Source organism: Colletotrichum higginsianum, chromosome 4, assembly GCF_001672515.1.
Source record: "Colletotrichum higginsianum IMI 349063 chromosome 4, whole genome shotgun sequence".
Taxonomy (NCBI): domain Eukaryota; kingdom Fungi; phylum Ascomycota; class Sordariomycetes; order Glomerellales; family Glomerellaceae; genus Colletotrichum; species Colletotrichum higginsianum.
In genome coordinates this window covers 1370573-1395448 of record NC_030957.1, presented here as the reverse complement: position 1 = coordinate 1395448, position 24876 = coordinate 1370573, and the positions used below count along the sequence as shown (strand labels likewise).

The window sequence follows — 24876 nt, the reverse complement described above, 5'->3', positions numbered from 1 at the left end:
TTGGTTTTAAGGTTCTTTGTTGAGCCTGCGCAACGAAAATGATCCGAGTTGCGCGCACAAAACCTGGTGGCGGTGCCTAGGGTATCCAGATGCCTTCGGACGCCGGTTCACCTTCTCGTCTTGTGTCTGTTTTCGCGAACAATGGAAGAGAGATTGGGGTGGGGAAACGAGAGAAAGAGAAGGAGAGAGACCGAGCTACAGTCACATAATACAGCCAGGAACGAAGGGCTCGGCGGATGGATGGCGGACTGGGAGCCAGTGACGGGAACGCCGGGAAGGCTGATTGATAAAATTGGCTTAGGTGAGCTGCGACTCGCGAGCCACAGGATGTGGACCACACAGCACGGTCTGTGTAGTGATCGAGATGCTTGCTTCTTCCTGGGGCGGGGGAGATCGTCGATTTGTCCGTTGCTCTGTCTTGGATCACAGCGCAGACAAGTGAACAGTAATAACGCATAATCCGGCTAAAGCCATGTCGTCCGTGTTGGCGAATGCCCGGGGCGCTGGGTGCTCGCGGCTCGCAATAGCCTCATTGTTTGCATCGTCTCAGACGTTGGCCGCTTGGATGAGAACCCTGTTTTCTGGGGAGGGTGGCTCTCTTACAATATTGGGCGGCGGGCAGAGAAGTCAAAGAACAACGGCGGGATGGCGGGCGGCGGCGGGCAGGACAACAAGCTTGGTTGAATGCGGCAGATGACGGCATCAGGACGAGATGTTGCTGGGCGAGACTTGCCGAGTCCCCATACGTACGTGCAAGGCAAGGCAAGGCAAGACGTCCCCCGTGGCGCTGAGTGTTGTTTGTGCGCACGCATAGGCAGCTAGATACCTAGGCTAAAGAGGACTTCGGACGTCTGATGACGGCGAGACATTCGTGAGGTACCTGGCATGGCATGAATGAGTCAATGTATCCGTCAAGTTGGTCACGCAAGAGCATGACAGGTGCTCTGGCCTTGCGTTCTTCTCCCAAATCACTAACAGAAGAAGGTTGTAGCGCGACCGATTGCTACTCAGAGCAACCTTCTTTACCTTGTCCCCGTGCCGCAAACGCCCAGGGGGCCAATCGGGCCGCAGCAGCCAGAACCTCGCGTCTCGTATGGTGGGTGGTAGTAGTAACCGATACTATTACCCAGCTACCTTGGGCACTCTTGTCTCAAGCGAAATGGAGGGCTGCAAAAAGGCTCCGAACCCGACCAAACGGATCTCCCTACAGCAGAGGTAGGCAAGGCAAGATACAAAAGCCAAGATATCTTGCCTTCAGTCGCCTAGGGAAAACGGTCAGGAGAGAAAGCCTGAAAGAGTGTGTGTTTCAGTTGGTGCGACGCACCGACCAATACAACCAGGGCGGCTCTGTATTGGCAGACAAGCGAGACTCGTGAGCGATAGGTCAAGTTCGAGCCGAATCTCGCACAGCCATCTGTCGCCCAGAATCCAAATCAAGCCAGAATCAGTCTGCAGTCTGCATGGGGAGGTTACCAGCAGTCGGTGCGACCAGTTGCAAACATCATGACACATTACACCTTACTTAACACTGAAGCTGACGACGGCACAACCGATGGAATGGTTGGTCCTGGACACAAACGTGGTTGCAATTTGACATACAGATTTGCAATCCACCCGCCGCGTCGTCGTCAGTTCCTCAGTTGGTCTTCTTGGTGGGCGTGCAGAGCTCGTAATGCCTATGAATACAGCAGCATATGCGTCGTGCATTAGCAATTCTTCACGACACTGGCTTCGAGGAGAGTGAATACCTGGGAATGGAAGAACCAGCGGGTCCGTGAGTTCAAAGCAAGTATCCATTCTCCGGTACCATCCATCCCACAGTGTCAAGTCCCTTTTTTTGCCGTCCTTGGGGACGCTATTTCGGAGGGAGACTGAGCCTGAGGATGGATGGATCCATTTCTTTCTCTTGTTGAATCCTGCGAAACCCCGAGTGGCTCACCGAGCAGTCGTTTCCTGCAAGTCGCTGAGAGATGGCAGATGGGGTTTTCCTCTTTCTTTCGCTGTGGGAAGCGTAAAGAGACGATTGCGGGTAGCCCAGGGACCTGCGTAGCAAGGATGCGCATTGCGGAGAGAATTGCTTTTTCTTTTTGTTCGATCTCAGCGAGGAGTTGTCTGTAGCGTCGTTGTTGTCGGGGATTTCTTTTTTTCATTTCTGGGAAACAAATCAGCTGCTCTTGGTCTCATGGGAAGAAAAAGCTGACTGGACCACATGTGCTTGCCAGACGATGAGCGTAGCTGCCCTACGCGAATATGCAGGGATGCTCGAGTTACGGCAGGGCCAGGAGCAATGACTGCGGTTCGTCAAGTACGTACCGGCGCCAGCGCCCAGGTGGGTCCGCCTTATTCTCCTCCACCAACAGGTACAGATACCGCAGCGGTACATGACCTCGTGGCGCAACACCAAAAGTGCGACTTTCCCGCCCCCCACTGCAAAGAAGGCAGGAAGCGTAAACAGAACGCAGAGAGCAGAAAGGCAATAGGTACGGATACTGCGAGAATAATCACCACCGACGGGCGGATTGCTTGCGGTTGGCAGATGAAAGTGTGGCTGGTAGAAGGGCAGTCAGCCACAATGCCAGTCCATCGCCGAGAACGAAGGCTGGATTCAGGAACACTGAATCGGCAACCCTTCAATCTGTCGTTCGCCTCATGTTTGTCTCGTTTCTCATCTCGGGTGTTTTCCCATGCACCTTTGGGTTTGCCGTCTTTTCTCTTCCTCATTGGTTTCCTTGGCACCGACACTCCCTTCAGCCTGCCCGATCCTCGACTCAACGAAACTCGGGCGCCGTCCATCAATCAACCATGTCCGCGTGCATGTCTCTCGCTCACCGTCGAACCTGTTCGAGTGATGTCAGTGACTCAGGCACCGCTCGAGACGGGGAGCAACCCATCATCCACCTGCTGGGCAATGGAGCACCGGGTCAAGGAATCAAGTGATAGCACAGGCGAGACTGTCTCCATATGGACCCCCATGAGGTCCGCACCAACTGCAGTACGAAGTACGGCTGTCCGTCCATACTTGGCTCCGTTCAAAGAGAGCGAGGCGACCTTCACGACGTAGATTGCTACCGCGTGGTTGTTCCCCTCACCTCGCCCAACAATGGGCCCTCGCATTCCGCCCTTGCGCCGAGGCCCGGCCGCGGCCAACGGAAGAAGGGACACAGCTGTAGTCCGTCCGTCCGTCCGTCCGTCCAACTCACTCAAGTTGGTCTCTCTTCCCATGCTTCGCTTCCCGTACCTCACACCTCAATGAGCCCATTCACCCAGTGATGATATACGGCGAGCAGCGACAAGCTGCGATACACATGTTGTTGGTGCACCAATTTGAACGAATGCGTGGGCGGTGATGTGGTGGGTGTAAAACGGCCTGTTGGAATGCCCTATGGGGTCTCCTCGTCGGGCACCTACCCCTCCCTACCAGTTGCAACGTAGTCAACGTTACGCGCAATAAATCGGTCACCAGCCACGTTTTGGCCGCAACAGGGCAAGCCAAGAAACACAAGGGCCGGTGAGGTCAGCGAGCGCCAGCATGAGTACTATTAGCCATTGGCGGTACGGTCGTCAGCCCGTCTTGCTTTGCCTTGCGCCATGTCATGCCATGCCAGCAAAGCAGAGAAAGATGCAGAGAAGCCTCCAGAGTCCCACGTCTGCGTTTCGTTCCTGACTCGTCGACACACCGTAGTCGTTCCTGCTTCATTCAACCGCCTTCTGAGCAGCCATGGTGATTCTTAACCACACGCCGCACGACGTCAAAATGTATTTCCTGCGGCCGATGCATCCGTCGGGCTTATCCCCAGGTATTAAAGTCGACGACGACCGTCGTCCAACATCAACAAACGGGCCTTCGTTCGAGGTCAGGCAGGTCAGGCAATATTAGCCGCTACCTGCTGGTTCAATGCACTCATCACATACTTTGGAACCTGTCTCCGCCGGATTAGGTAGGACAGGCTACGTTCTGCAGTTACGGTACAGGCTCGGTACTCAGCCCGCTGAGGAGGAACATCATAGTAGCACAACAGCCCGATTCCAGAATACCAAGATACCAGGACAAGACAGGAGACCATCTCTTACTTGAGGATAGCGCCATACTGCCGTACCTAGATAGCACAAGTGGACCAGCCTCGTTCCTACGAATACAAGTGCGGGACTGTCAAGCGTGGGAGGATTGGGACCAACAGATTGGATCAAACAGGTTCACCATTCCAACCTCTATCAAAGCAGCATCCTCCGATAGAAAGATACATGAGTGGTTTCCCCACCCGGATTATTCAAATGTCAGCAAATGTAAGGTGTACTCGTGTTCCCCCAAATACCCAGGCTGAAATGCCTTGCAGACAAATGCGGCGGCGGAAAGGCAGGCGGCCATGGTGGGCAGCGGACCGAGGGAAGGAGCATGTACCTGTAACAATGTTCCAGTTGAGACGGACAAGCGAGGGCCACGTTCGGGTGGCAGATCCGCTAGCTGCGGTCGACCTGGGACTGGGCTGGACCGGGAAAGAGCGGTTTTGCCCTTGAGAGTGCCCCCATCAGTTCCCATTAAGGTTCGCGGCCGTGTGTCAAGTTTGGACGGATTGCCCGTCGTTCAAATATTTCGTAGCAATGAAGCAGCAAGGTATCCCCTTTCGTCCACGTGTGTACAGAGCGCAGTCCTGCTCGACGGAATATTTCCCATATTCTCTCAAAAGGCGAACAGTTGTGCTGTGTTCCTACCCTCCACACAACGGAAACATAGATCAATGATGTCGTTCGAGAAGGACGGCAGCTCATGAGAACGGCGAGACAAAGACAAGAATGAATGGGGTTTGCCACATGCTGCCCGCTGCCGTTTCCGTTCCCCGTTGAGAAGCCGCCAGCAAGTGGCCCTGCTCTCCTTTTTCTTTGATATCGAATCATAACAAAACAAAAGCGATGGAGACCGAGGGAGACGAAGAACAAGGAGCCAGGTGACATTGCTCACCTAGTGGAAACAAGACGATGATGCCTATATCCGATCGACAGATTTCGTGCAGGGAAAAGTGAGCCCAAAACACAACCGTACTACTTGCCCTCCTTGAAATGATGAGGCATCAGCTCGGCGACTTTTTTGCTTCTTTATTTCGACGCGATGCGGGCGGAAACGGACCGGTTGTCTCTTAATATTATTGACATTACCCCCTACCAATCTGCTGCTTAGTGTGTGCTTTACAGTTTCGCCCTTGTTTATTACGGTTTCTTCTGATCCTTTTCCCTGACCATGTCATGCTGTGAAGTGGATCCGGACCCCGTGATCGGGAGGCGAGGATGGAAGGGGGACAGAGGGAGGCTTGGAGTGATACGGTGAAGGTAAAAATGGGCTATGAGTTTCTATGGAACGAAGTGAGGAAGCACCCACTATCGGGTGCAGTCCCCGTATGTGCCCCGGTCGGATAGTGGTCGCCTGTCGTACAATTTGCCCATGGTAAAATGCCCATTCGACTGGGTTGGTTAAGATGTGTCTATTGCCCACACTATCGAGGATACTCTGAGACTGCGGTGCTTCTTTTGCTGTACTGTGTTGTCTCGCGGCCACCGTTCAATGTCTTCGCCTTTGTTTTCTTTCAGTCCCCCCATGTGGCGTCACGACTGCGTGATGGGGCTGGCCCTGACGACGGATGCAACTCGCACAATAACCACTCAGTTCGGCAACGCCTCGTCCAGCCGGCCCGTCCGTCTTACTCTGTGGGGGCGGTCATCTTCTCTGGGCTGACTGAGCATACTTGGAAGCAGACTCGTCATTGTCCTCATTTTCACACTCTCACTCTTCTCCGGTTACTCTGTGTCTTCGTCTTTCTCTTGCGGACGACGGGGACTGGTGCCTTACTTAAACGTGCCCATCTCGTGGATCCCGGCATCATCCTGACAACCCCTGTCGTATCCGCCAAGAAGGTCAGAGGTACCTAGGTACTCTGTATCAGAGGAATCAGCACAAGGACGGCCAGGTGTCGACCATCTGCCTCCCCCCCCGGCCGTGCTCTGGTTCTTCAGCCAGTCACAGCTGCCGGTTGCTATGAGATCGCATACGGAGTGGATCCGCTGCTTCCTCTTCTGCTCAGTCACTCGGTGTCTCCCCCTTCCCTGCCCCTCCCTCATTCGCTCTGGGAACTCAGCCGATGAATTCAGCAAAGTATACACCAAGTACCCGTTATTGGCCAGGCGTGGCACCCTGTCTCGCATGGGGGTGGGTACACGCCGTCTACATGCGGCAACGCAGAGCCTTGACCTCCGTTCCAGTAGGTTCAGCACGCTTCAGCGGTCCTTAGGGGCCTTCCTAGCGGGCAACCAGCCGGGTTTACCATCCCCTCGAAGTCTCTTTGCATGTACCAGCACTACTTCGTACTTACCCACCTCGTAGTGGGCGGCTGTGGTAGGTGGCCCTGCTGCGGTCCGGCCTGCTCTGGGCTCACTCAGTCACTCACTCCCGTCTTTCACTCGCCCTCTGTAGGTTCCGTCGCTCGTCCTCTTTTTGGCTGGGGGACCTGGCTGTGCTTCCCTCCATCTCCGCTACTCTTCCTCCAGTTCTTGATCCTGACATCTTTCCCTCACCTTCACCTCATCCTCCTCATCCTCACTGCCTTTGAGGCAACATTCTTTCCCTGCTGCTCATGTCACCGTGGTGAATTACTTATTTTAGATATCCTCTTCCGTCGGAGAAAGGGAGCCTGCAGCCCCAAGTACATCACCCCCCTTCCATCCACTGCTGGCGAAACCAAAAACCCCCCCAACTCGACTTGCCATGACAATGTGACGTCCTGCCTACCTGCGCCCCATCACCCGCCTACGAGAATAATATACGCAGCTCAGCCACCCAACACGACAACCTCTTTCCTTCTTTTCTCGACCATCCAATTCAACACTGCTCCCGCTCTCCGCCTTTCTGCTACACCTTCCGAGCCGAACTGGAGCATGCAAGGTGCGAGTGCGACCGTCCGACAACGCAACCACTTCGCATGACCCGAGAAAAAGAGAGACCCACGATGCCTTCGCTCAAGGTCCCGGAAACCGGCCTCATTCTTGAGAGCTCAGCCGCCTCAGGCAACCCTGTACCTCCACAGGCCTTCACCATCAACCTCTCCGACAATGTCCTCGAGGACATGATCAAGTGCGTTCAGAGTGGTGAGGACCTCCAGTTGGCCCTGGGGAGCAGTCCGGTAAGCAGATCCCAACACCCCTTTCTGCCGACATTCCGGTCCAGCCGGCACAATCCTATTGTATTGCCGACGGGAAGGAACCAGGAGCTGCATGCATGGCAAACGGTGCACCGCTACCGGTCGCGGACGCATGCCGCAACCTTGATGCCTTCCCAAACGAAGCCCGACAATGCCAACAGGTGGAAGCTGCTTGCTCAATGTGCTAATGAGTTTTGTGTTCCGCAAGATGTTGCTCTACGGATCTAGCTCCCATACCCTTTCTCCGATTCGCGATCCCTTCTCTCACGATCTCTTCCTTACGAAACCCTTTGAATCAACGAAACGAGCTACGCGATTACCACAGACCTCTTCACTGTGGAAGAAGCTGCCCGGCCCCGATGTCCCCAAAAAGGCCGAGCAAGCCAAAGCGAAGGGCGCCCCTTCGACTTCGTCATCCGGCATGGACTCGGATATAGAGAATCTGCAGAACTCTATCGCCGCGGCGACTGCGTCGAAGAAGCAGTATGTAGATGGTGACTGGGACAGGCTGGTCAAGGCACGACTAACATGAGCTACAGGTCGCGGGTCATGGATAGGCTAGCACCGGCGAACAACAAGAAGGCCACGGGGAAGACGGCCAAGTCGAAGCTACTGTCAAGTATGGCATCTTACGGCAACGGAGGCGGCAAATCCTCTCCATCGGGATCACCGGCTCTGGTAGCCGTCAGCTCGCCGTCAACAAACCCCGTCTTCTCGTCGTCTCAACAGGTTGTCGAGAAATTCAAGGAGCAGAGGTCGATGATCGTCCACGAGCTGGCGGTACAGGAACGGCCCTACGACTATTTGGAAAGCCTCTGGGAGGGCAAAGAGGAAGACTTCAGGCCCGCCCTGGAGAAGGTGGCTCAGTTCGAGCCGGACACGCAAATGTGGGCGTTGCGAAAAAATTACTGGAGAGAGTTGGATGTGTGGAAATACGATTATGATACCCAAGATACCCGGCAGAAGGCGATCGACAACGCGATCCGACAGTTCGACAAGATGCGGCTGGCAACAACGGAGACTGAGTGGCAGAAGCTCCTGCCGAGGGAAGAACGAGGAAAGGGCAAGATCCTCAGCAAGCTGCAGGCGAACATTGCCAAAGCTTCTTCGGCTGCACCGCCACCCAAGATCAAGGTCAGCGACGCAACAAGCGACAACGGCGACGAAGATGTCCTCAAGACAAAGGGCGGCGAAACAATGTCACGGTCGTCGTCGAACCCGCTACCGGCGAAACCTAAGAAGGCCGCCGACTCCCAGGTCAAGCGCCTTTTGTCGACGAACAAAAAAGCTATCACGCCCAAGGCCGCACCGAGCAAGACTAAAGAGAGGGCACCCGCCTCCAGCAAGAACGGCCGCGTTCTTTCTGCAGAGTTTGTGACCAACTCAGACTCGGACTCCGAGTCTTCAGAGGACAAGCCCATGGCAACCATCGTGGCTTCCAAGGCTAAACCCACACCTTCAGCCACGCCTGTCCTCAAGAAGAAGGCCGAGGCACCTGCACCAAAGCCAAAGATTGCCGTACCCAAGCCAAAGCCCAGGCCGGTCGAGAAGCCGGCGGAGCGACCAGTGGAGAGATCGACTGAGCGACCTAAGGACAGGTCTCCTCAGCCTCGGCGGGAAGCCGTTAAGACGGCCAAGTCACAGCCACCTAAGCGTGAGCGGGAAGAGGAAGCAGACGACAGCAGCTCCAGCTCTGGCGCTCCCCTGGCCAAGCGCGCGAAACCGAAGGCGCCGATCAAGGCACCCGTCAGCCTCAAGCAACGCCCCGCAGATGTCTCTCTTGCTTCATCCCGCAACTCGTCTGGCGTCTCTTACAAGAGCAAGAACACGTCACCGGCCAAATCTTCGCCATTGGCTTCGTCACCGCCAACGAATGCATCGGAGCTTGAACACTCAGCGCCGCCCAAGAAGCGCAAAGTCATGGAATCGTCCGACTCCACCGAGAGCGCCCGGACCAAGCCAGCCCCCAAGCGTCAACGCGGACTCAGCCCCGACCTGGTCACCAAGGCCGCTCGTTTCAAGGCATTCTATGAAAAGTATGAGACACTGCACTGGGAGATCGCCGACATGCGCAACCCGCCCCAAGAGAAGATGCACGATCTCCTCGAGATGCGCGAGCGGCTGAAAACGATGAAGACGGAGATATACAAGGAATGCCCGCCTGCAATTGCAGTCGCTTAGAAGGTGACCAAAGACGGACGCCCAAAACTGCTCGACGAGATCCATGGATCGACAACGATTACGGCCAAGAAGGGTATGGCGAAAAGCAAGATATTATGATACTGGGGTTGGTGGTTTTCTTTCACAAGCGATTAATTCTTGGGAACATCTCGCCGGAATCCTGGATAGGACGGCCGCATGAAAGCATTAGCAACAGCGAAATGATTTTCCTCTTTCCTTTTTATTTATTTTTATGTGTGTGTGACCGGGACGGCATCCATCATAAGGGATGGGATGGGCATCGCCGACCAGCATATAGGACTGCATGGACTTTAGGGAAAACCCTCAACTGGAACACCATGGACATGGGCCAGAGTTTCCCGCCTTTGGAGATACTCCTCCCTAGTCCACCGTTTGCTTGTTTTTTTCTTTCTGCCTTATCAAACCTTTGTTTTGATACCAGATAGTAGTCAACTACAGAGAGACACATACAAATGGAAGTGAAAATTGATCTTGAAGACTGACGCGACTATCTAACTTGCTCTAAGTGAAAACTTCCCTTGGCCTGGGTTTAGGTTGAGTGAACCTCGCCTTTCATATTGCAACGAACGTTCTAGATTTGGGCCCAAAGTAAACAAAGCGTTTGTTTATGCGCCAACGTCATTTCCCCCTTGCTCCACAACCTGCAACAGGAGTCCATGGCCCGCCGGAAGGACAAACGCCCGTGCGCGCAGCCTCATTGCATCCCAGCTGTATACAGAGTATCTGTAAGTTGCTTAGAATTCATGGAAAGGAGGAATGTGAGACCATTCCGTAATTTCCCTCTTTTCTTTCCTGATAAGTTTGCTCTATAATTTCATGTTTTGTTTACTTTTAGCGGATGGGGTGGAGACAGAGAGCCCACTGTGACGTCGCAATATCTCTGCCTTCCCGCCATTCTGTTCCGTTCCGTTTCGGCGTAGATACGCTCCACAATAAGAGATTGGGCCCAATGTCAAATCTTCTTCAACGATTCCCACCAGAGCTCCCCGCAATTTTGGTTATCAATGCCGTCGTACTATCGGGCGGGGGGTTGCTTTCCCGCGAGTTTGTTGGCGACAGTTTGTCAGCAACGTAATGTTTCTTGGTCCACTTTAACGGGGGGTGGCACAGTAAGCATCCGAATAACGATGAACGGTAAACCGGCAGATTAAAGGCAGATGGGTGTATTTCACCTGTTGAGTTTCTCACCTACCTAGATAGATAGGCAAGGGTGGGTGGAAAGTGTGTTTGCTCTTCGTTTTTCTCCAATGCCTGATAGCCAACATTTAGACGGGTTCCATCAAACGGAGAGATCACCGACAAGGATCGTTTCCCCATTTATCGAGGCTTCCTATTACTGCGCTTTCTTTCACAGTCCGCTCCCACCTTCCTAAATCCCCCACCCCTCCCCCCTTTTCGATCTGTTGGTTTTGAGAAGTTGGAGAACCATCAATCTTCGAGACGAAAGAGGTCACAAAAAGCATCGTAGGATGTTGTTTGATGCATTCCTCACCGCGTAAGATGGACGCAGGAGTAGTGTGTTTGCGCCGTCAGCCACAGAACGCCCCAAACATTATTCATCAAACTTCAAGTGTCTTCCTGCCATCCGACTGCGGGAAGTGGGGGGGGAAGGTCCTCGTTTGCTTCGTGACGGAACCCATTTTTTCTCGGCCAAGTTTGTTGGAGGGATGGTGCAGATGCAGATGTAATCCGATGTTTGCTTCCGGGAACAGAATCACCAATTACGTCCAGCGGTGTCGTCAGCACCAATACTCGGCCTGTGTGGGAAGTAACCAGCTACAGAAGTGGGAAAAGGGGGGGAAGGAGTGGGGTCGTGCCAAGACACGCTCGGTTCCCAGCCCGCCGCCGTTTGTTAGCCTTTCCCGGGGGTCGGGGCTTGGTAGTGGCGGCGGTGTTGGGGCTCGGGGCCGAGTTAGAGCCAGGCCAGATGCTACTTAAGTACTCTGTATGGAACCTTGCACCGATCGATCGCCGACCAACCACATGGGTGAAATTGAACATCTTTGATGATCAAACACGTCAAGGTCAATATATCACATGAACTTTGGTACACTATCTGGCCAAGAGCTCCTGGGGAAATCTCTATTGTAAGCGTCATGATGGCATTTTCTTGCGGCATTGGTTATGGCAATGGGTAGCAAGCATTCCTGTGATAGTGGTCCCTTTGCCGCAAAAATCGATGTTGTTACCATCTCCTAGTAAATGCTTGCTTGCTTTGGCACAGGAAGACGACAGCCGCATATTGCATAGGAAATCCCAGCTTTGTTGACGCAACAGCCTGCCCGCATCCAACCTCAGGGTGAGAGACAGCAATATGAGGGACTATTGTAAGATGCTTTTGAAATCTTTGATGTACGCCGAAGAAAGCCAGCACATGTTTGGGTATCTCAAAAGGAAGTGAGTTCCCGTTACTCCTCATTGAGCGGTCTCTCAAGATATACACAAAGGCAAGGCAGAAATGTGGATATTCGGTAATAGAGACCTGGGCCGTTTGTTGGCCAGAACGACCTGGCCGCCCGTAGGCATGAGACTAGAAAATGTCGTCAAGATAAGTATTTCAAGACCTCGCGCGCTTGCCGTCCAAGATCGTCTTCTTTAGCAACCCCTGCCGACGGAGTCACACAAGGTATCCAGCATACTTCAACATCAAGGAGGAGCTGTCAGTCAATATTGAGAGACATGCCGTACTACGAATACGACCACACGTACTACGATCGACCACCTCGGCCCTATCACCCGCGATCCTCGTCGCGGTCGCCTTACCATTTGGAAGACCTCTACGCGGCGCTGCCTGGCGAACTTGTCTGGGCCGCCACGTACCCGGCTCGCATCAACCGCGACGTTCCGCCCTTAATGGACCAGTCGGAGGATCGCGAAGAGCCGCCGGCCGAGAGTCGAAAGCGTCGGGAGAAGAAGAGCAGCGGACCGACGCAAACAGAGGACGGGGGCGGTGGTGAGGGGAGTCGTGATGCGACTAATCGCGGCAAGCAGACCGACAGCAAGACTCTCGCTATCGCGCGCCGCTCCCCGTCCGGCGCCAACCCTCAGGTCGCGATCCGCCTCCGTGAGCGACGGCTCATCGAGACCAGACTGTTGTTGACCCAACTCCACGCGCAGCTTGAGACGGCATACAACGTCTATAAGTCGCTCGACGACAGGTTCAAGAAACATTGCGACACCGTCACGAGCTTTGCCAACGCAGACACATTGGACAGGGTTTGGACCGATATGGTACAGTTGGAGCTAAGACAATGGGAGGCTCAATCCGAGAAACCGGCCGACTTCGACTCCGTCACGGCACAGATCGGCCTCTGCTTGAGACACCTTCAGTCAGCCGAGAAGGAGAGGCTGCCCCCTGTCCCCGGCTTTCACGAGAAAAACGCCGTCATCGAGCGCCACATTAGGAAAGTCATCAAGGATGTCGAGGAAATCGTAGAGCTCGCCGAGAGAGCCCACATGAATCATGATGCTTGTGGGTATCTGGTCTGGTATTTGAACAGGGCCTGGGCTTCATCTGACCCAGAGTCCGTGGTGTGGAAAGGCCTCTTGGGCAACCTACCGGCAGCGGAGAAGGCCTATGCACCAACCAATACCAGCAGCAATTAGAAGAACTGCCATAGAAAAAGGTCAAGTCACAGTCATTTGACAACGCGGATGTGCACGGGATGGCCGGCAGAAAGCAGTCAACGAAGTGATCGTGGGTAGGTTTGTTGGTTTGAGCATCGAGAGGCATGAGGCTTGACGGCGTGCGGCGCTGAGGAGGAGGATATTGCGGACAATGCAACGGGCGGTAAGGTCTCTAAGCGATAGTCTCGGTTACTCGTTAGTAGTATCCTTGATTCACGAGTGAGTGCTGCCGCGCAAATTGATCATTGCTTACATGAAAAAAAATTGGTGAAGCACCGTCCTCAACAGAATGATCGGAATTGAATTGTCAAGTCCCTGACAGGCCGAGGCCAGCCAGGGTCCAGACGCTGCGTATCGCACTCAAGTGCTCTGCACAATCTTTTCGCAACGGCTCTCCCATAGGGACACCGAGTCCATTAACCCTCATCTTCCCCATCGTCCCCCAAGAGGAACTCAAGGTATGCATGAGGGCGGCCCAGGCCCTGCTTTTCTGATGCCAATTGCAGACGTGAAGTCACGCCAGACCCTCGCGGGCAGACCCGTCGATCCCGCACTGGGCAGGCGACATTGGGTAAGTGGTGTGAAGAAGTTACTCCGAATTTCTCATATGCCAGTAATGAGAGATTCGTGCTTGCGCTCGAATCTCTCCGTTTGTAGCATAGAAACGCAGCGTTGAAGAGGACGGTGCTTGAGGGAGGGAAAGGGAAGAGGAATGTAAGAGTCTGCGCGGAAATTGGAGGCTTATATATGAGTTTTTTTCTTCTTTCTCTGTGACGTGGGGTCGCAAGGGGTCGATGGCAGCCTTGCAAATGAGGCTAGCCAATCAGCATCATTTGTACCCATTTACCTAGGGAGGGAAAGACCCTCCAAAAGTTGACACCCCACCTGCCAGATCTAGACCCCACGTTTTACGGATCTCGGAGCTTAGCGATAAGGACCACCCACCTCCTTATCGGGCTGGCCGCAGTCGCTGCTACGCTCATTTTTTGGCGATGGGGTCCTTGGTTGGGCGAGTCCAGACCGCCACAGAAAATTTCCCGGACTCTTAAATTGACGTCTCTTTTTCTAAAAGGCGAACAGCGCGCGCCTCTTCCTTGCTCAGACGACGTCTTTCTTTCTGCTGCTCTTTTGCGATTTTGTGAGGAACTTTTACGACTTGAAACATAGACAACCACACATAGACTTCTAATCAGCAACCATGTTACTCGAGCCAAAGGATTTCCCGCAGATGTGGCAGAAACCGTCAAGTGATGACTTACTCAACACACTGAAGCAATTGGAACTCAGCCCTCCGATATGGAGTCACAAGCGCAGGAGATCCGAAATCGTTCATGAGCAGGAAGCCACGGCCTACTTCCGACGCGAGGTGTCCATGTACCTGTCATCTATCATCAAGAGCAGTCTCTCCTGGATCGAAGATGCCGATGAGCAGGAGGAGATCTGGTCAGAGGCCAGCCGCAGGATGGCGGAGCGCTGTGGGAGAACAGGTATGTGAGAGGCCGAGTTGCCACTTCCCAGACGCGGTCACACAGCCTCTTACACGCAGAGTGTAGCCATGGGCGAGATCACGCGACAGTGGCCCTTCCTGGAGGACGCTCTCACTCCGACATTCGAGCTCATCATCCGCGAGCCGCCCCTGACAGGCGACTCACTCGGTCACAAGACATGGGGCTCATCGTACGTACTGGCGCAACACCTACCGTCTATCGGCTCCACCGCCCTGTTCCGCCTCTTTGACGAGTCTCTCGGCCAGCCTCGACCGTCCGTGTTGGAGTTGGGCTCCGGAACAGGCCTGCTTGGACTCGCCGCCGCGGCTTTGTGGAAGGTCCACGTTATTCTGAGTGACTTACCGGACATCATGTCTAACCTGCAGCATAACGTCGAGGCCAACCGGGCGACCGTGGAGAAGTTTGGCGGGTCACTGGACGCGGGAGCCCTGACCTGGGGTGGTTCAGGGGAAAATGAGGTTGACCAAAGCTTGTTTGACAAGAAGAACCAGTTCAGGGTTTGTGATCTTGGACCTCACAGCAATTTCAGCTTACTCATTTATCTTACAGGTTGTCCTCGCCGCTGATCCTCTCTACGACGATTGTCATCCGGGCCTTCTGGCTGGCGCTTTTTCGGAACACCTTTCTACTGAAGACGACGCACGCGCTGTTGTGATGGTTCCTTTGCGAGATGAAACTACGAAACGGCTTTTGAGATTGTTCAGAGATACCATGGGAAGTCAAGAGATGTCTCTGGTGTGCATTGAAGAGGGGACACTTGATGGCCAGGACGATTGGGGCGAGGCCGAGGAGGGTACCCAAGTGACATGTTGGTGGGGCATCTTTGCACGCCAGCAATAGGTCTAGACTGCGATGCGAACATTTTTTCGACTCATTAAACAAGCGAGACCGGCATGGTTCAAGAGGGTAGCCAAAGGGCGAGATCAGGTGAGATCGCAGGCGTACAATGTATACCGAGCTACCCAACCTAGACTTAGACCAGAAAGTAGAATGTTCGAATAGACAATAACTCGCTTAGCGGATGACGACGCATGAGTGGCCGGAAGCTAGACGCCTCACCTTCCTTCTTCACCTCGAACGCCTACTGTATTGTATCTGAGGGGAGAGAAGGGGGGGGTAAAGGCAAAGAGGCAACCGCTCTTCGCTTCCCTCATCTGATCCACGACCGCTGTGACAACTCATCTTGGCACCTGCCACGAAACTTCTATTGTGAATCACTCGCTCTTTCTGCCAACAGACATCCTCTTGCCTTTTTATACCGTCGATATTTGCCAGCACGTCAATCACTTCCACTGCTTCGTCACTTCTGCTACTGAACAACTTTCTTCCATACCCGCAACCCCTTGAGAGGCAACACTTTCACCAACTGCCTGCCTACCCATCCCAAGAAACCCGAACGACACATCAGCAACAATGGTTGGTCAGATCTCCTACACTGAGGAGCAGATAATCTTCGTTCTGCAACAACTCCTCGCTGGAGAGAAGCGCGACGTCATCCTCCAGGAATACAAGAGAAGGTTCAATAAGGCTCTTTCTACAGCACAGCTTCGATACATCAAGATAAAATACGGCCATGATCCCGAATTTGGGCAAGTACAAGCCCTCTTACTCCGTTTAACTTCGTATTTCCAATCACTTCCGTCACTCCTTAAGTATTTTCACGAGCACAGATGTCAAGTGAATTAATAATTAACAATCAGTGGCAGCACCGCAATGATTAACCGCAAGCTACCAAAGAATGGTGGAAACAGGAAGACAGCGAAGGAACCGTCAAAAAAGTGAGTAAATACCAATACCTTATTCAATAGAAGACGCTGGTTGACACAAACAAGGGAAACGGTCCAACTTGCTCAGCCTGTGAGCGATGGTCCCTATCCGACCGTCATGCTTGCGTTCCAAACAAACTCTGGTTCCTTGCAATCTCTGCCAGCGGACTATTCAGTCATGAGACATCTGATTGAATACAACCAAGGTCCCTCAGAGCCACTGATCACAGACAAAGATCTGTCGTTGTGGCACCAACAATCGCAGCAACAGCACGACGGCCTTCCGCACCATCAGCTGGAGACAAGCACTGAACAGCCATCTGGTACATACTGGTTTGACCAATACCAACCCACATCCTACAGCACTGCATATGGTAACCAGCCTGTTCTGCACTACTGCAATCAAACACTGTATCCCTCTGTGGCTAAGAAGAGAAAGCACGACGAGCTTGTGGAACCAGCTTCGATGTTGACCGCAGACCTGGTATCAACAAGAGGATTGGAGGACACCCTACACATCGATGCCACTGCTCTTGAAACCGCCGAGAAGAGAGAGAAGAGGAGGAAGCTCGAGTCAACAGCTGCCGATTACACTCCTATTTTCAAGGCTACTCCATCCCAGACGCCAACGAATAGCATGGAGGACCAAAAAGTCACGAAACGGAGCAAAGTATACTTCTCCAATGGCGTTCCGTCTCAAAGACCCGTTACTCCTAACGATCCAACCGCGATGGAGGACGAACTTTCGCCATGGAGCAAGCTTGCCGAAGGCACCGATCCCGAAAACCGGCCCCAGAAACCAATGACGACTCCCCCATCACTCCACCTATCCCGAACCTGGAATGGCATCGTCCATCTGAACGGCCCTTCTCCCCAAGGCCCGATTTCAAAGGCAGTTAAATCAGCGACTTTGTACAAGGATCAGGAGCTCACATTTCCGAGAGAACATGGGAACCCGTTGTTCGACAATACTGGATCCAGTCTGCGGTACAATCATCAAGTGGATTCCTCCTATTATCCTCTGTCCTTGGAGGTGTATGACCCCGCGCTTGACCCGGCGTTCGAGCATTGCGTCGATGCCACTTTACAACCTCGTGCTGGAGATGCCATTCTTGAGACACATAGCAGTGCCTCTGTAGGGAATGACGATAACCAAGAACAGTCTGCCTCCGGTTCAACGATGGTACCGCATCAGTTCGACTTCGAAGAGGATTTCAACTTTTTCAAAGAGATTGAAGGGTTTGACTGGAGTGTTTGTCTCCCCACTGATGCTGACCAGACGCAGAAGGCCGATGGTCAAACTCAACTTTCCGAGTAGGGCTGCGACTTCTTTTTGTCTTTCCAACCTCTCTACACGCCCTTGTCAGGGCGTAATTTTATATGGGAGACTGACTCGGTATAAAATTGGCAACAGAACATTCATTGAAGGGCAGCCAGTCTCACCAAGTCTTTGTGTATGGATGGGATCACGAGATCATGAAACTAAGACCTAGACTTGTAGGTGAGAATGGAAGCGAGAAGATGGACACGCAATTAGACAAGTAGGCAATTAGCATTTATTGCGACATGGGCTATACCAGTTGAATTCCTTTCTCAGACCTGACCATGGTATTTATGTTGACATGTGGTAAGAATGAACGACGCTTTCGAGTATGCCTCCTCTCTACCTAGAGTAAAAACAATGTTGATGTGCGATTTTATAGCCCCCCAATGTCCAAGCTCCCGGCGCCAAAAGGTCTTCCACGATGGGTATCTAGTGCATTCGAAACGAAGAGACGGGCATCGCCTCCGTTGCTGCTCATGCGTGCTGCGTATGCAAGTTTCAAGTCAAGTAGAAATCCTCTCCAAGCCAAATTCCGTCCGAATGAGCTCACGCTTTGTCTCTTCTTTGTGAGTGTGAATGATGATGGTGATGGTTCCATCTTTGTTGGATAAACGACTGAGTGTTGTCAGAAACAGGAAAAGAGAATGCGAAGAGATGGAGAGAGAGGAGGATGCTCAGATGGCAATCGTGGTAGACTTCCTCGACTCGCCTTCCTCCGGCGGGAAGCCAAACACCAGCTTATAGAGGTCACGCAAGAAGCCATACTGGCTAGCCCTTTGGCCCATGTAGTGGACGCTTTTGGCCATATCGTGCGCAGAGATGCGCTTCCCACGACCCGGGAGCAGCGAAGATCCGCGGAATGACGAGTCGGCCTGGACCAGGTTCTTGTAGTGCTGCAGAAGCGTCGAGTGCGCAGGTAGAGACCCGAATGACCCTGTAGGCATATGCTTGACAAAGGCCTGCAATGCTGCTTTCTCGGCTTTGCTATCGAGGGCCGGGTCCCGGGCGAAGCCAACGTTCATGGCCGCTTTAATGATGAGGGCTTTGATGCGGCTGCTGTTGCTATCCTCACCCGCCGTGGCAGTCGTCGCTGTGCTAGAGGTCTTGTTGCTGCTTTGCGAGTAGCTGGACAGCTGGGAAGCGCTGCTTGACCACCGACCTCCGCGTCCACTGTCTGATGTAGTTCCGAGAACTAGAATGTTTGGGACCCGAGGCGAGGAGCTCTCGGGCGAGATGGGTGTGTCTTCGAACTCCGTCACGGGAGTTTCAGGGACTGGAGGGGGCTTTCGGGGTCGTTCTTCAGGCAGGCCTTTGTGACTTTCTCTCTTTGAGTAGGTAGACCGGTTCGAAGCTCTGCTATCGCCGCGAGAAGGCTGATCGTACTGCTGTTGGTGACCGAAAAAGCTGGTCTGGCTCGGCCGTGGGGTATTCCGGTCTGGTCGGACTTGGGTCCAACCATCTCTGAACAAGTCACAAAGCTCCCAGCAGGCCTGGACAGCTGAGCACAGGAGCTCCTCGTCGGGCGCTCGGCCGTCGCGCTTGTTCTGCCTAAGACTGAACAGCATCTCTGCCAGCGACCAACACGCCTTCAATAGGGAGTCGGTTTCGTCGGCCAACTCGCTTCGCTGCTTCATGAGCCGGTGGCAAAGGGTGATGTAGAAGTCCAAGGTCCTCTCGCGGAAAGGTTCGGGTAGGTTTTGAATATCCTGGGCGCTATAGAGACTGGTAAAATGTTAGCTGTATGAGCGTGCTCATGTCTATTCTGAGAATACACGTACTGGTTGTTGAGTTCAAAACTAACTCGCAAAACAGAGTCAGCGACCTCGTCCTTCTTTTGCCGAACGTCGAAAAGCGACTGGCAGAAGTCACGACACAGGTCAAGATTCTCTCGCACATGATGATCGTAAACGTCTTCGTCGCGGTTGTCGTATAGACGTTGGCACAACTTCCAGCATGCCATCCATGCCTTCTCATGTGCGTCAGGAGTTCCGGAGCTATTGAACATCCGTGTTCTATGAATCGAGCTCAAATTGGCCAGGGTGTTGCAAAGAGTCCAGCATTCCTGTAGGGCGCTCCTCAATGCTCTGATTTCCGGATCTTCTCGGGGCAGGGCAGGGGTGGCGAAAGGCTCCTCGTCGTCGTTTTCGGCATCAGTCTCTACCTCTCTACCTTCATCGATTTCTGTTTTGTTAGGCAGTTCAGGAGGACGGAGGTGGTGGAACCAACTTTCAAGGCTACTTGTACTGCTAGATCTGAGACGAGAAGTCTCATTCAGCATATCCTGCAGGTCTTGAGCGCGGGGTGTGGCACTGTCTAAGCTATATCTAACAGGCCTGATGTCGGTCGAGAGGGGAGGGGGTGTAGGAAGCCCAGGTGATCTGGACTGTTTCACCGCAGTTAGTGATTTGAGCGAACCGGCGACATCTATCAGACGTACCTTCATTGCATGTTCCGTTATAGAAGGGAGGCTTATTGTGTCGGCTTTGGGCGATGACTTTTCACTCACTTGTTCCGGCTTCACTGTCGGCTCAGTCGAAGCCTGATTCCTGGTCAGTGACTGCTACTACTGTCACCAAGATGTGTTGGTGCTTACCCAGCTATGGAAGCTTTCTGGCGCGTGTATTACTGAGACAGCCTCCTCGCTACTACTCTGCCGCACATGATCGGGAATGTTGGTAGAAAGCATCATGAGCTGCACTATTTAAGCCATGCTGCCGAAATCTGCAAGCTTGGGAGGGGATGTACCTGGGGATGTGGCGACGGGTTCGTATGCCTAGTACGAGCCTGTTGAACTTCATCCGATTCCTCATCCTCAATCTCTGTGGTTTCGGTACCCGTCGACGTCACGGGAGAAGGGCCGACGATATCACTCGGACTCATGAGGTTCAGATTCGTTGAAGGAACCCTTTGGATAGATGACGGATGGAGGGAATTGTGGTTGGAGTGGTCTGAAGCGTTCGACGACCTGGACCGATGTGTAAGTTTGGGGAAACTGAACGGCATCTGCATCGAGGCTTACATGTTGGCGAAAGGAGACTGAAACGACCCGTTGTCAGGAGACGAAACAGACATGTCGTTATGATGGGAATAACGAGATATTTGACTTCCAATAGATGACCGGAGGGGGGCCTTGAGTGCCATGATCAGTCCAGGATCTCTCGTTGATGTCGGCAGACGACGTCTCGGCTACGAGACAAGGCGTGTTCAAATTCAGCCGTCCAGCAGGCCCGTTTTCGGCGGCTTCCACTCTGAAGAATGCCTCGAGGGCCTGGCGCAGCGCGCTTGTAGGTCAATCTAGCCGACTGTTGGATCACACTGGTCGACTTGGTGGCCTTGATCCTGGCGGAGGCCGAGGCAAAGAATCGAAGCTGTGCTGGAAGGTCTCGTCGATAACGGCCTGCGGATCACCAAGGCATCCAGACAAGCAGCAGCAGGCTGGGAGTGAGGTAGCTCGAGAGCGGCGGGTGGGGAGGGCAGTTTAAGAGGAGCTGTGTCTGGTCACTGCTACCTGGTTGAGCGACGAATGGTTAAGGGACCAGGGGCTCCAAGCTGACCCTGGCTGTTCGTGTCTGTGCCTCACACCGGCAAAATATCGACAGGGCCAGGCTTGGATTTGCTGCGTCGCGGCGGGTCTGCGCTTGCTGGTCGAGCGGCAGGGGTACCAAAACAGCGGCCCTGGTGAGTGAAGGAAGGGTCGATTTATGGGGAAGATGCGTTGGATGGGCCTGCGGGCAGCGCGACTAGCACGCTAAAGCCTTGATGAGTGGAAAGAAATAGAAGAATGATGGACGGCAGAGAAAGGAATCAGGATGAGCTGTGCGTATCTGCGATCATGCTGCAATGTAGCTGTAGTAGGGGCGGTTCAGAAGAGCTGCGGCTCAGATTCGACGAAACAGGTGACTAGCACGGCTCCACCGATGGCCTCGTTGTCTATTCCGTCTCGAGAGGCAGGTAGGAGAAGCAACAAGTTAAGAAAGAACAGACAGACGGAAGGATGACAGTCGACTAAGACAACTCGGTAGTTTCATGTGGATGTTAACCCTCCACCTCACAGGTACAAGGCGGCCCCAGGACAGATGGGTTGGTTGGTGGTACAGGCAAACGAGGAGGTAGCCAGGCCGTGAATGGGAACAACGAGGTTGCGTCGTGGTTGCAGAAAAGAAGACAGGAGTCGCCGCTGTATGCCTCTCCAGTTCCCGTCGAAGAGCAAGCAATATGAGGACGGAAATGGATTTGTAGAAGGCGACAAGACAGAGAGCGAGATGTGCCAAAAGTAGTTTTAAGGAAGAGAGTGGTCTGGATAACTAGCGGGTCAGTGAATTCAGCTCTGCCCTATGGACAGGCACCTCACATGGCAGGGTATCAGGAGGGGCGGCCAGAGAGAATCTTCGAAGAGTCCGGTGGCCCCTCTGCTGGAAAAATTGAGTGATCTGACAGGACCAAGGTGAGAAGGCTAATAAGTCAGGCCATCGAGCTCTCGACGGCGGCCGAGGTGTGGGGGAAAGGGGAGAGAAGAAGATTCATGAGAGGATGATCAACTCTGACTGTACGTTCCCGGTGTGCTCACTGCTCGCTGCTCACTCCGCAGTCCGCAGTCCGCGAACCTGGCCTGGGTAAGGCAGGCACCGGCAAGCACGTCGCGAGTGCGCTGATGGGCCAGTCATAGGTGCAGCTGCGCGTCTTTCCTCCCACGGAGTTATGGACATCGCGGCGCACCTCCTGGCAGGCTGGGCCAGTCACAAGCGAGAACAAGGTGGTGTCGGTGGGCGAGAAGAGCGTCGTCAGGCTGTGGGCTGCATGAAGCAGACAGGCGTCGGCGCTTAGCAGAGGTAGGCCCCGCTTCATCCAGCGAACCACAAGTATCCCTGCTCTCGCCAAGAGACCCACTGGCCACGGGGGATGGCCCTAAATTCGGGGGAGGGAGGCGAGACGCAAAGGACCCAGAGGGGAGGAGCTCATCGAGTTGACCAAGGATGTGACTTGCATCTCCCTCAAGTGTTTGTAATGGGTTGCGGGACTGAATTCGGGCGTGGGACATAAATTCTGTGTTGGGATGGAGAGTTATCGAACGGGACAACAGTTCTGGATACAATTTTGATTGATACTCTGTAGTAAGCTGTACGCTGTTCACTGTACGGACACTATGATTGGCAGTATACAATACTGGGTCCTCGTTCCAACCGAACTACCATGTTCCAACCAAATAGTTTTCTGCCTCGCCTGTAGACTCAAGGAAATCGCGACCAACAGAGACAAGATGCCCGGCTCGAATCGGTATGCTGAGCTCAACGGCGGTATCGATTGCCTCAGAGTATCTCCCTTTTTGATTCCTTGCATCGTGTCTGCTCGTGCATCCAAGGACGGATCCCTCTCGTAAGTCGCAACCCTTTAAAAGCCGCGTCCATGTAAGTCTGTCACGAACCACGGCATGCCCAGAACCTCCGTTACAAACCCAGGGCCAATTCCAACAACATCATGTCAGCGAAGGTGCAAGAAACGCAAGAAACGCAGTTATGCTACCTGGAGATGCTTGTGTCCAGTGTCTCCTGTGTGTGTGTGTGTGTGTGTGTGTGTGTGTGTGTGTACTTTGGGGCCGTAACACGCAGGCTTGTTTGTGGGCGGCGCTGCCCGTCTGTCGTCGTGGTCGTGTCTCCTGCCAGTCCCGGGGCCTATTTGCCGCCTGGGTGAGACCGGGGGCGAATGGCTTGTCTCTGTATGTCGCAAAGTGGAGGATGGACTGTTGGAGGCACAAACGAAGAAAAAAAAGCACCTGGGCGCAAAAACACACAATGGACGGAAAGCATAGCATTTTCTCTCTTTCATCCACGCCGGCTGCGGCAAGATTAGAGTCGTAACCTCGTTTGCCGGCTCCAGCGCGACGGAAGCGAGAGTGGCCTCGGCCTCGGTCTCGATATTCGACAAGGGTCCGCATATGGTGGCCTGCGTCGGTCGGTCGACACATAAACAAGGCCATGGTCTCTTCTCTGTGGTTAACTTTTCAAACCAATGTGCAGTTGGTGTTGCAACCTCCGCGGTATTCTGTCTAGACAGGTCAAGAGACCTCGGGACAGGCTTGTTCTCCCTGATCTGGGACAGATGGACAGAGAGACAGACAGGCAGAGCGGGAAGGCCGGTAACCCGCTTAATGAGAAAGAGAGGCGCAAATCGAGGACGACAAAGAAGGCCTGGGGCGGTGGAACACTGCCCGTATCTCCCTCCATGGGGCGAACCTCCGCTTCTCCCACATCGCCTTCTCCTCATGGCCAAACTGATACCGAGAATTTGGGCCGGCGGCCTCTTGGCAGTAAGAAACCCCAACTATGTCCAGGTTGTACGTCCGGAGTCAACATAGAAAGCTGTGACACGGTGCAACTGGTGTGGTGCCGTCCGACAGAAAGTGGGCCCCTTTCCCACTGATCGACGACCATTTGCTGGAGGGAACTGAGAAGCTCGGGCCCGTTGAATTGGCTTGGTGCCTACCTAGGTACCTACCTAGGTAGGTACTTACAGGTAGTGCCGCAACGGGTACGTATCCTTTCACCATTACTTGCGCTCGGGCTGTTGGTTCAACCCAACTTTTCTCGGAATCTGCCTGGATAATCGAATCATGTCGTTATCAATACACCACAAAGTGCAACACAGCCTGTTCTTCTATCGCATTCTTGTTAGTGGCCAGAATGCATCAACATCGTCCCCCCTACCCCCTTCACTCAGGACATATGTTGGCCATTGTATGTCCAAAAACAAAAAGGAAGCCAAGTTGGAACGCATTGTTCACTGCCTCGGCTTCTGGATCACGGGGTGTCAAGAGCTGGGCAGTCACTTGCACTCGACCGGATCTCCCCTCCCAGCAACATCTGTCTTGTTGTCAATTGACAGACCTAATCAAAGTCTCGCCCTTGGTCACAGCTCGCTCTCTATACTATCTTGTACCTTGCGAATACTTTGCTTGAGATCTCTATCCGTGTTGTTGGTTCTGGAGCCAGCGGAATTACACTCTCGATTGTCATCGCCGTCAATTTGATGAAGAAGCCCGTCCCAATAATGGTCTTAGTGCTTATATAGGCCCTGGACATCATGTAGGCGTCTTCCACTTGTCACGGCGCTGGCACGACTTTTGGGGGATCGAACCACATCGACCCCGGCGGCTTGAGAGGGTGCCAGATTCCGGGATCCAAGACCCAGGAATCTATGCCCGGGCATTCGTTGCTGATCGTCGATGGGGGGCGGCCACTGTTCTTCCCGCAACCCTCGACATCAAGAAA

The 24876-nt window shown here is 53.6% G+C and overlaps 5 protein-coding genes across 5 annotated transcripts; 4 read left to right on the top strand and 1 right to left on the bottom strand.

Moving 5' to 3' along the window:
• Positions 1-6965: 6965 nt before the first annotated feature.
• CH63R_05728 (Com1 regulatory protein) lies at positions 6966-9365 on the top strand (the record flags this gene model as incomplete). The annotated part of the gene is made up of 3 exons (XM_018300703.1): positions 6966-7166; positions 7393-7667; positions 7724-9365. 3 exons carry the CDS (start codon positions 6966-6968, stop codon positions 9363-9365), a joined length of 2118 nt encoding a protein of 705 aa, XP_018158553.1.
• Positions 9366-12065: 2700 nt separating this feature from the next.
• Positions 12066-12992, top strand: CH63R_05727 (uncharacterized protein; the record flags this gene model as incomplete). Its single annotated transcript, XM_018300702.1, has 1 exon — positions 12066-12992. One exon carries the CDS (start codon positions 12066-12068, stop codon positions 12990-12992), a length of 927 nt encoding a protein of 308 aa, XP_018158552.1.
• A 1219-nt stretch (positions 12993-14211) lies between these two features.
• CH63R_05726 (Rapid response to glucose protein) lies at positions 14212-15361 on the top strand (the record flags this gene model as incomplete). Its single annotated transcript, XM_018300701.1, has 3 exons — positions 14212-14500; positions 14567-15018; positions 15071-15361. 3 exons carry the CDS (start codon positions 14212-14214, stop codon positions 15359-15361), a joined length of 1032 nt encoding a protein of 343 aa, XP_018158551.1.
• A 573-nt stretch (positions 15362-15934) lies between these two features.
• On the top strand, positions 15935-17605 carry CH63R_05725 (uncharacterized protein; the record flags this gene model as incomplete). Its single annotated transcript, XM_018300700.1, has 3 exons — positions 15935-16173; positions 16228-16299; positions 16354-17605. 3 exons carry the CDS (start codon positions 15935-15937, stop codon positions 17603-17605), a joined length of 1563 nt encoding a protein of 520 aa, XP_018158550.1.
• Positions 17606-18285: 680 nt separating this feature from the next.
• CH63R_05724 (uncharacterized protein) lies at positions 18286-20752 on the bottom strand (the record flags this gene model as incomplete). Its single annotated transcript, XM_018300699.1, has 5 exons — positions 18286-19333; positions 19390-20150; positions 20205-20303; positions 20357-20576; positions 20631-20752. 5 exons carry the CDS (start codon positions 20750-20752, stop codon positions 18286-18288), a joined length of 2250 nt encoding a protein of 749 aa, XP_018158549.1.
• Positions 20753-24876: the final 4124 nt, after the last annotated feature.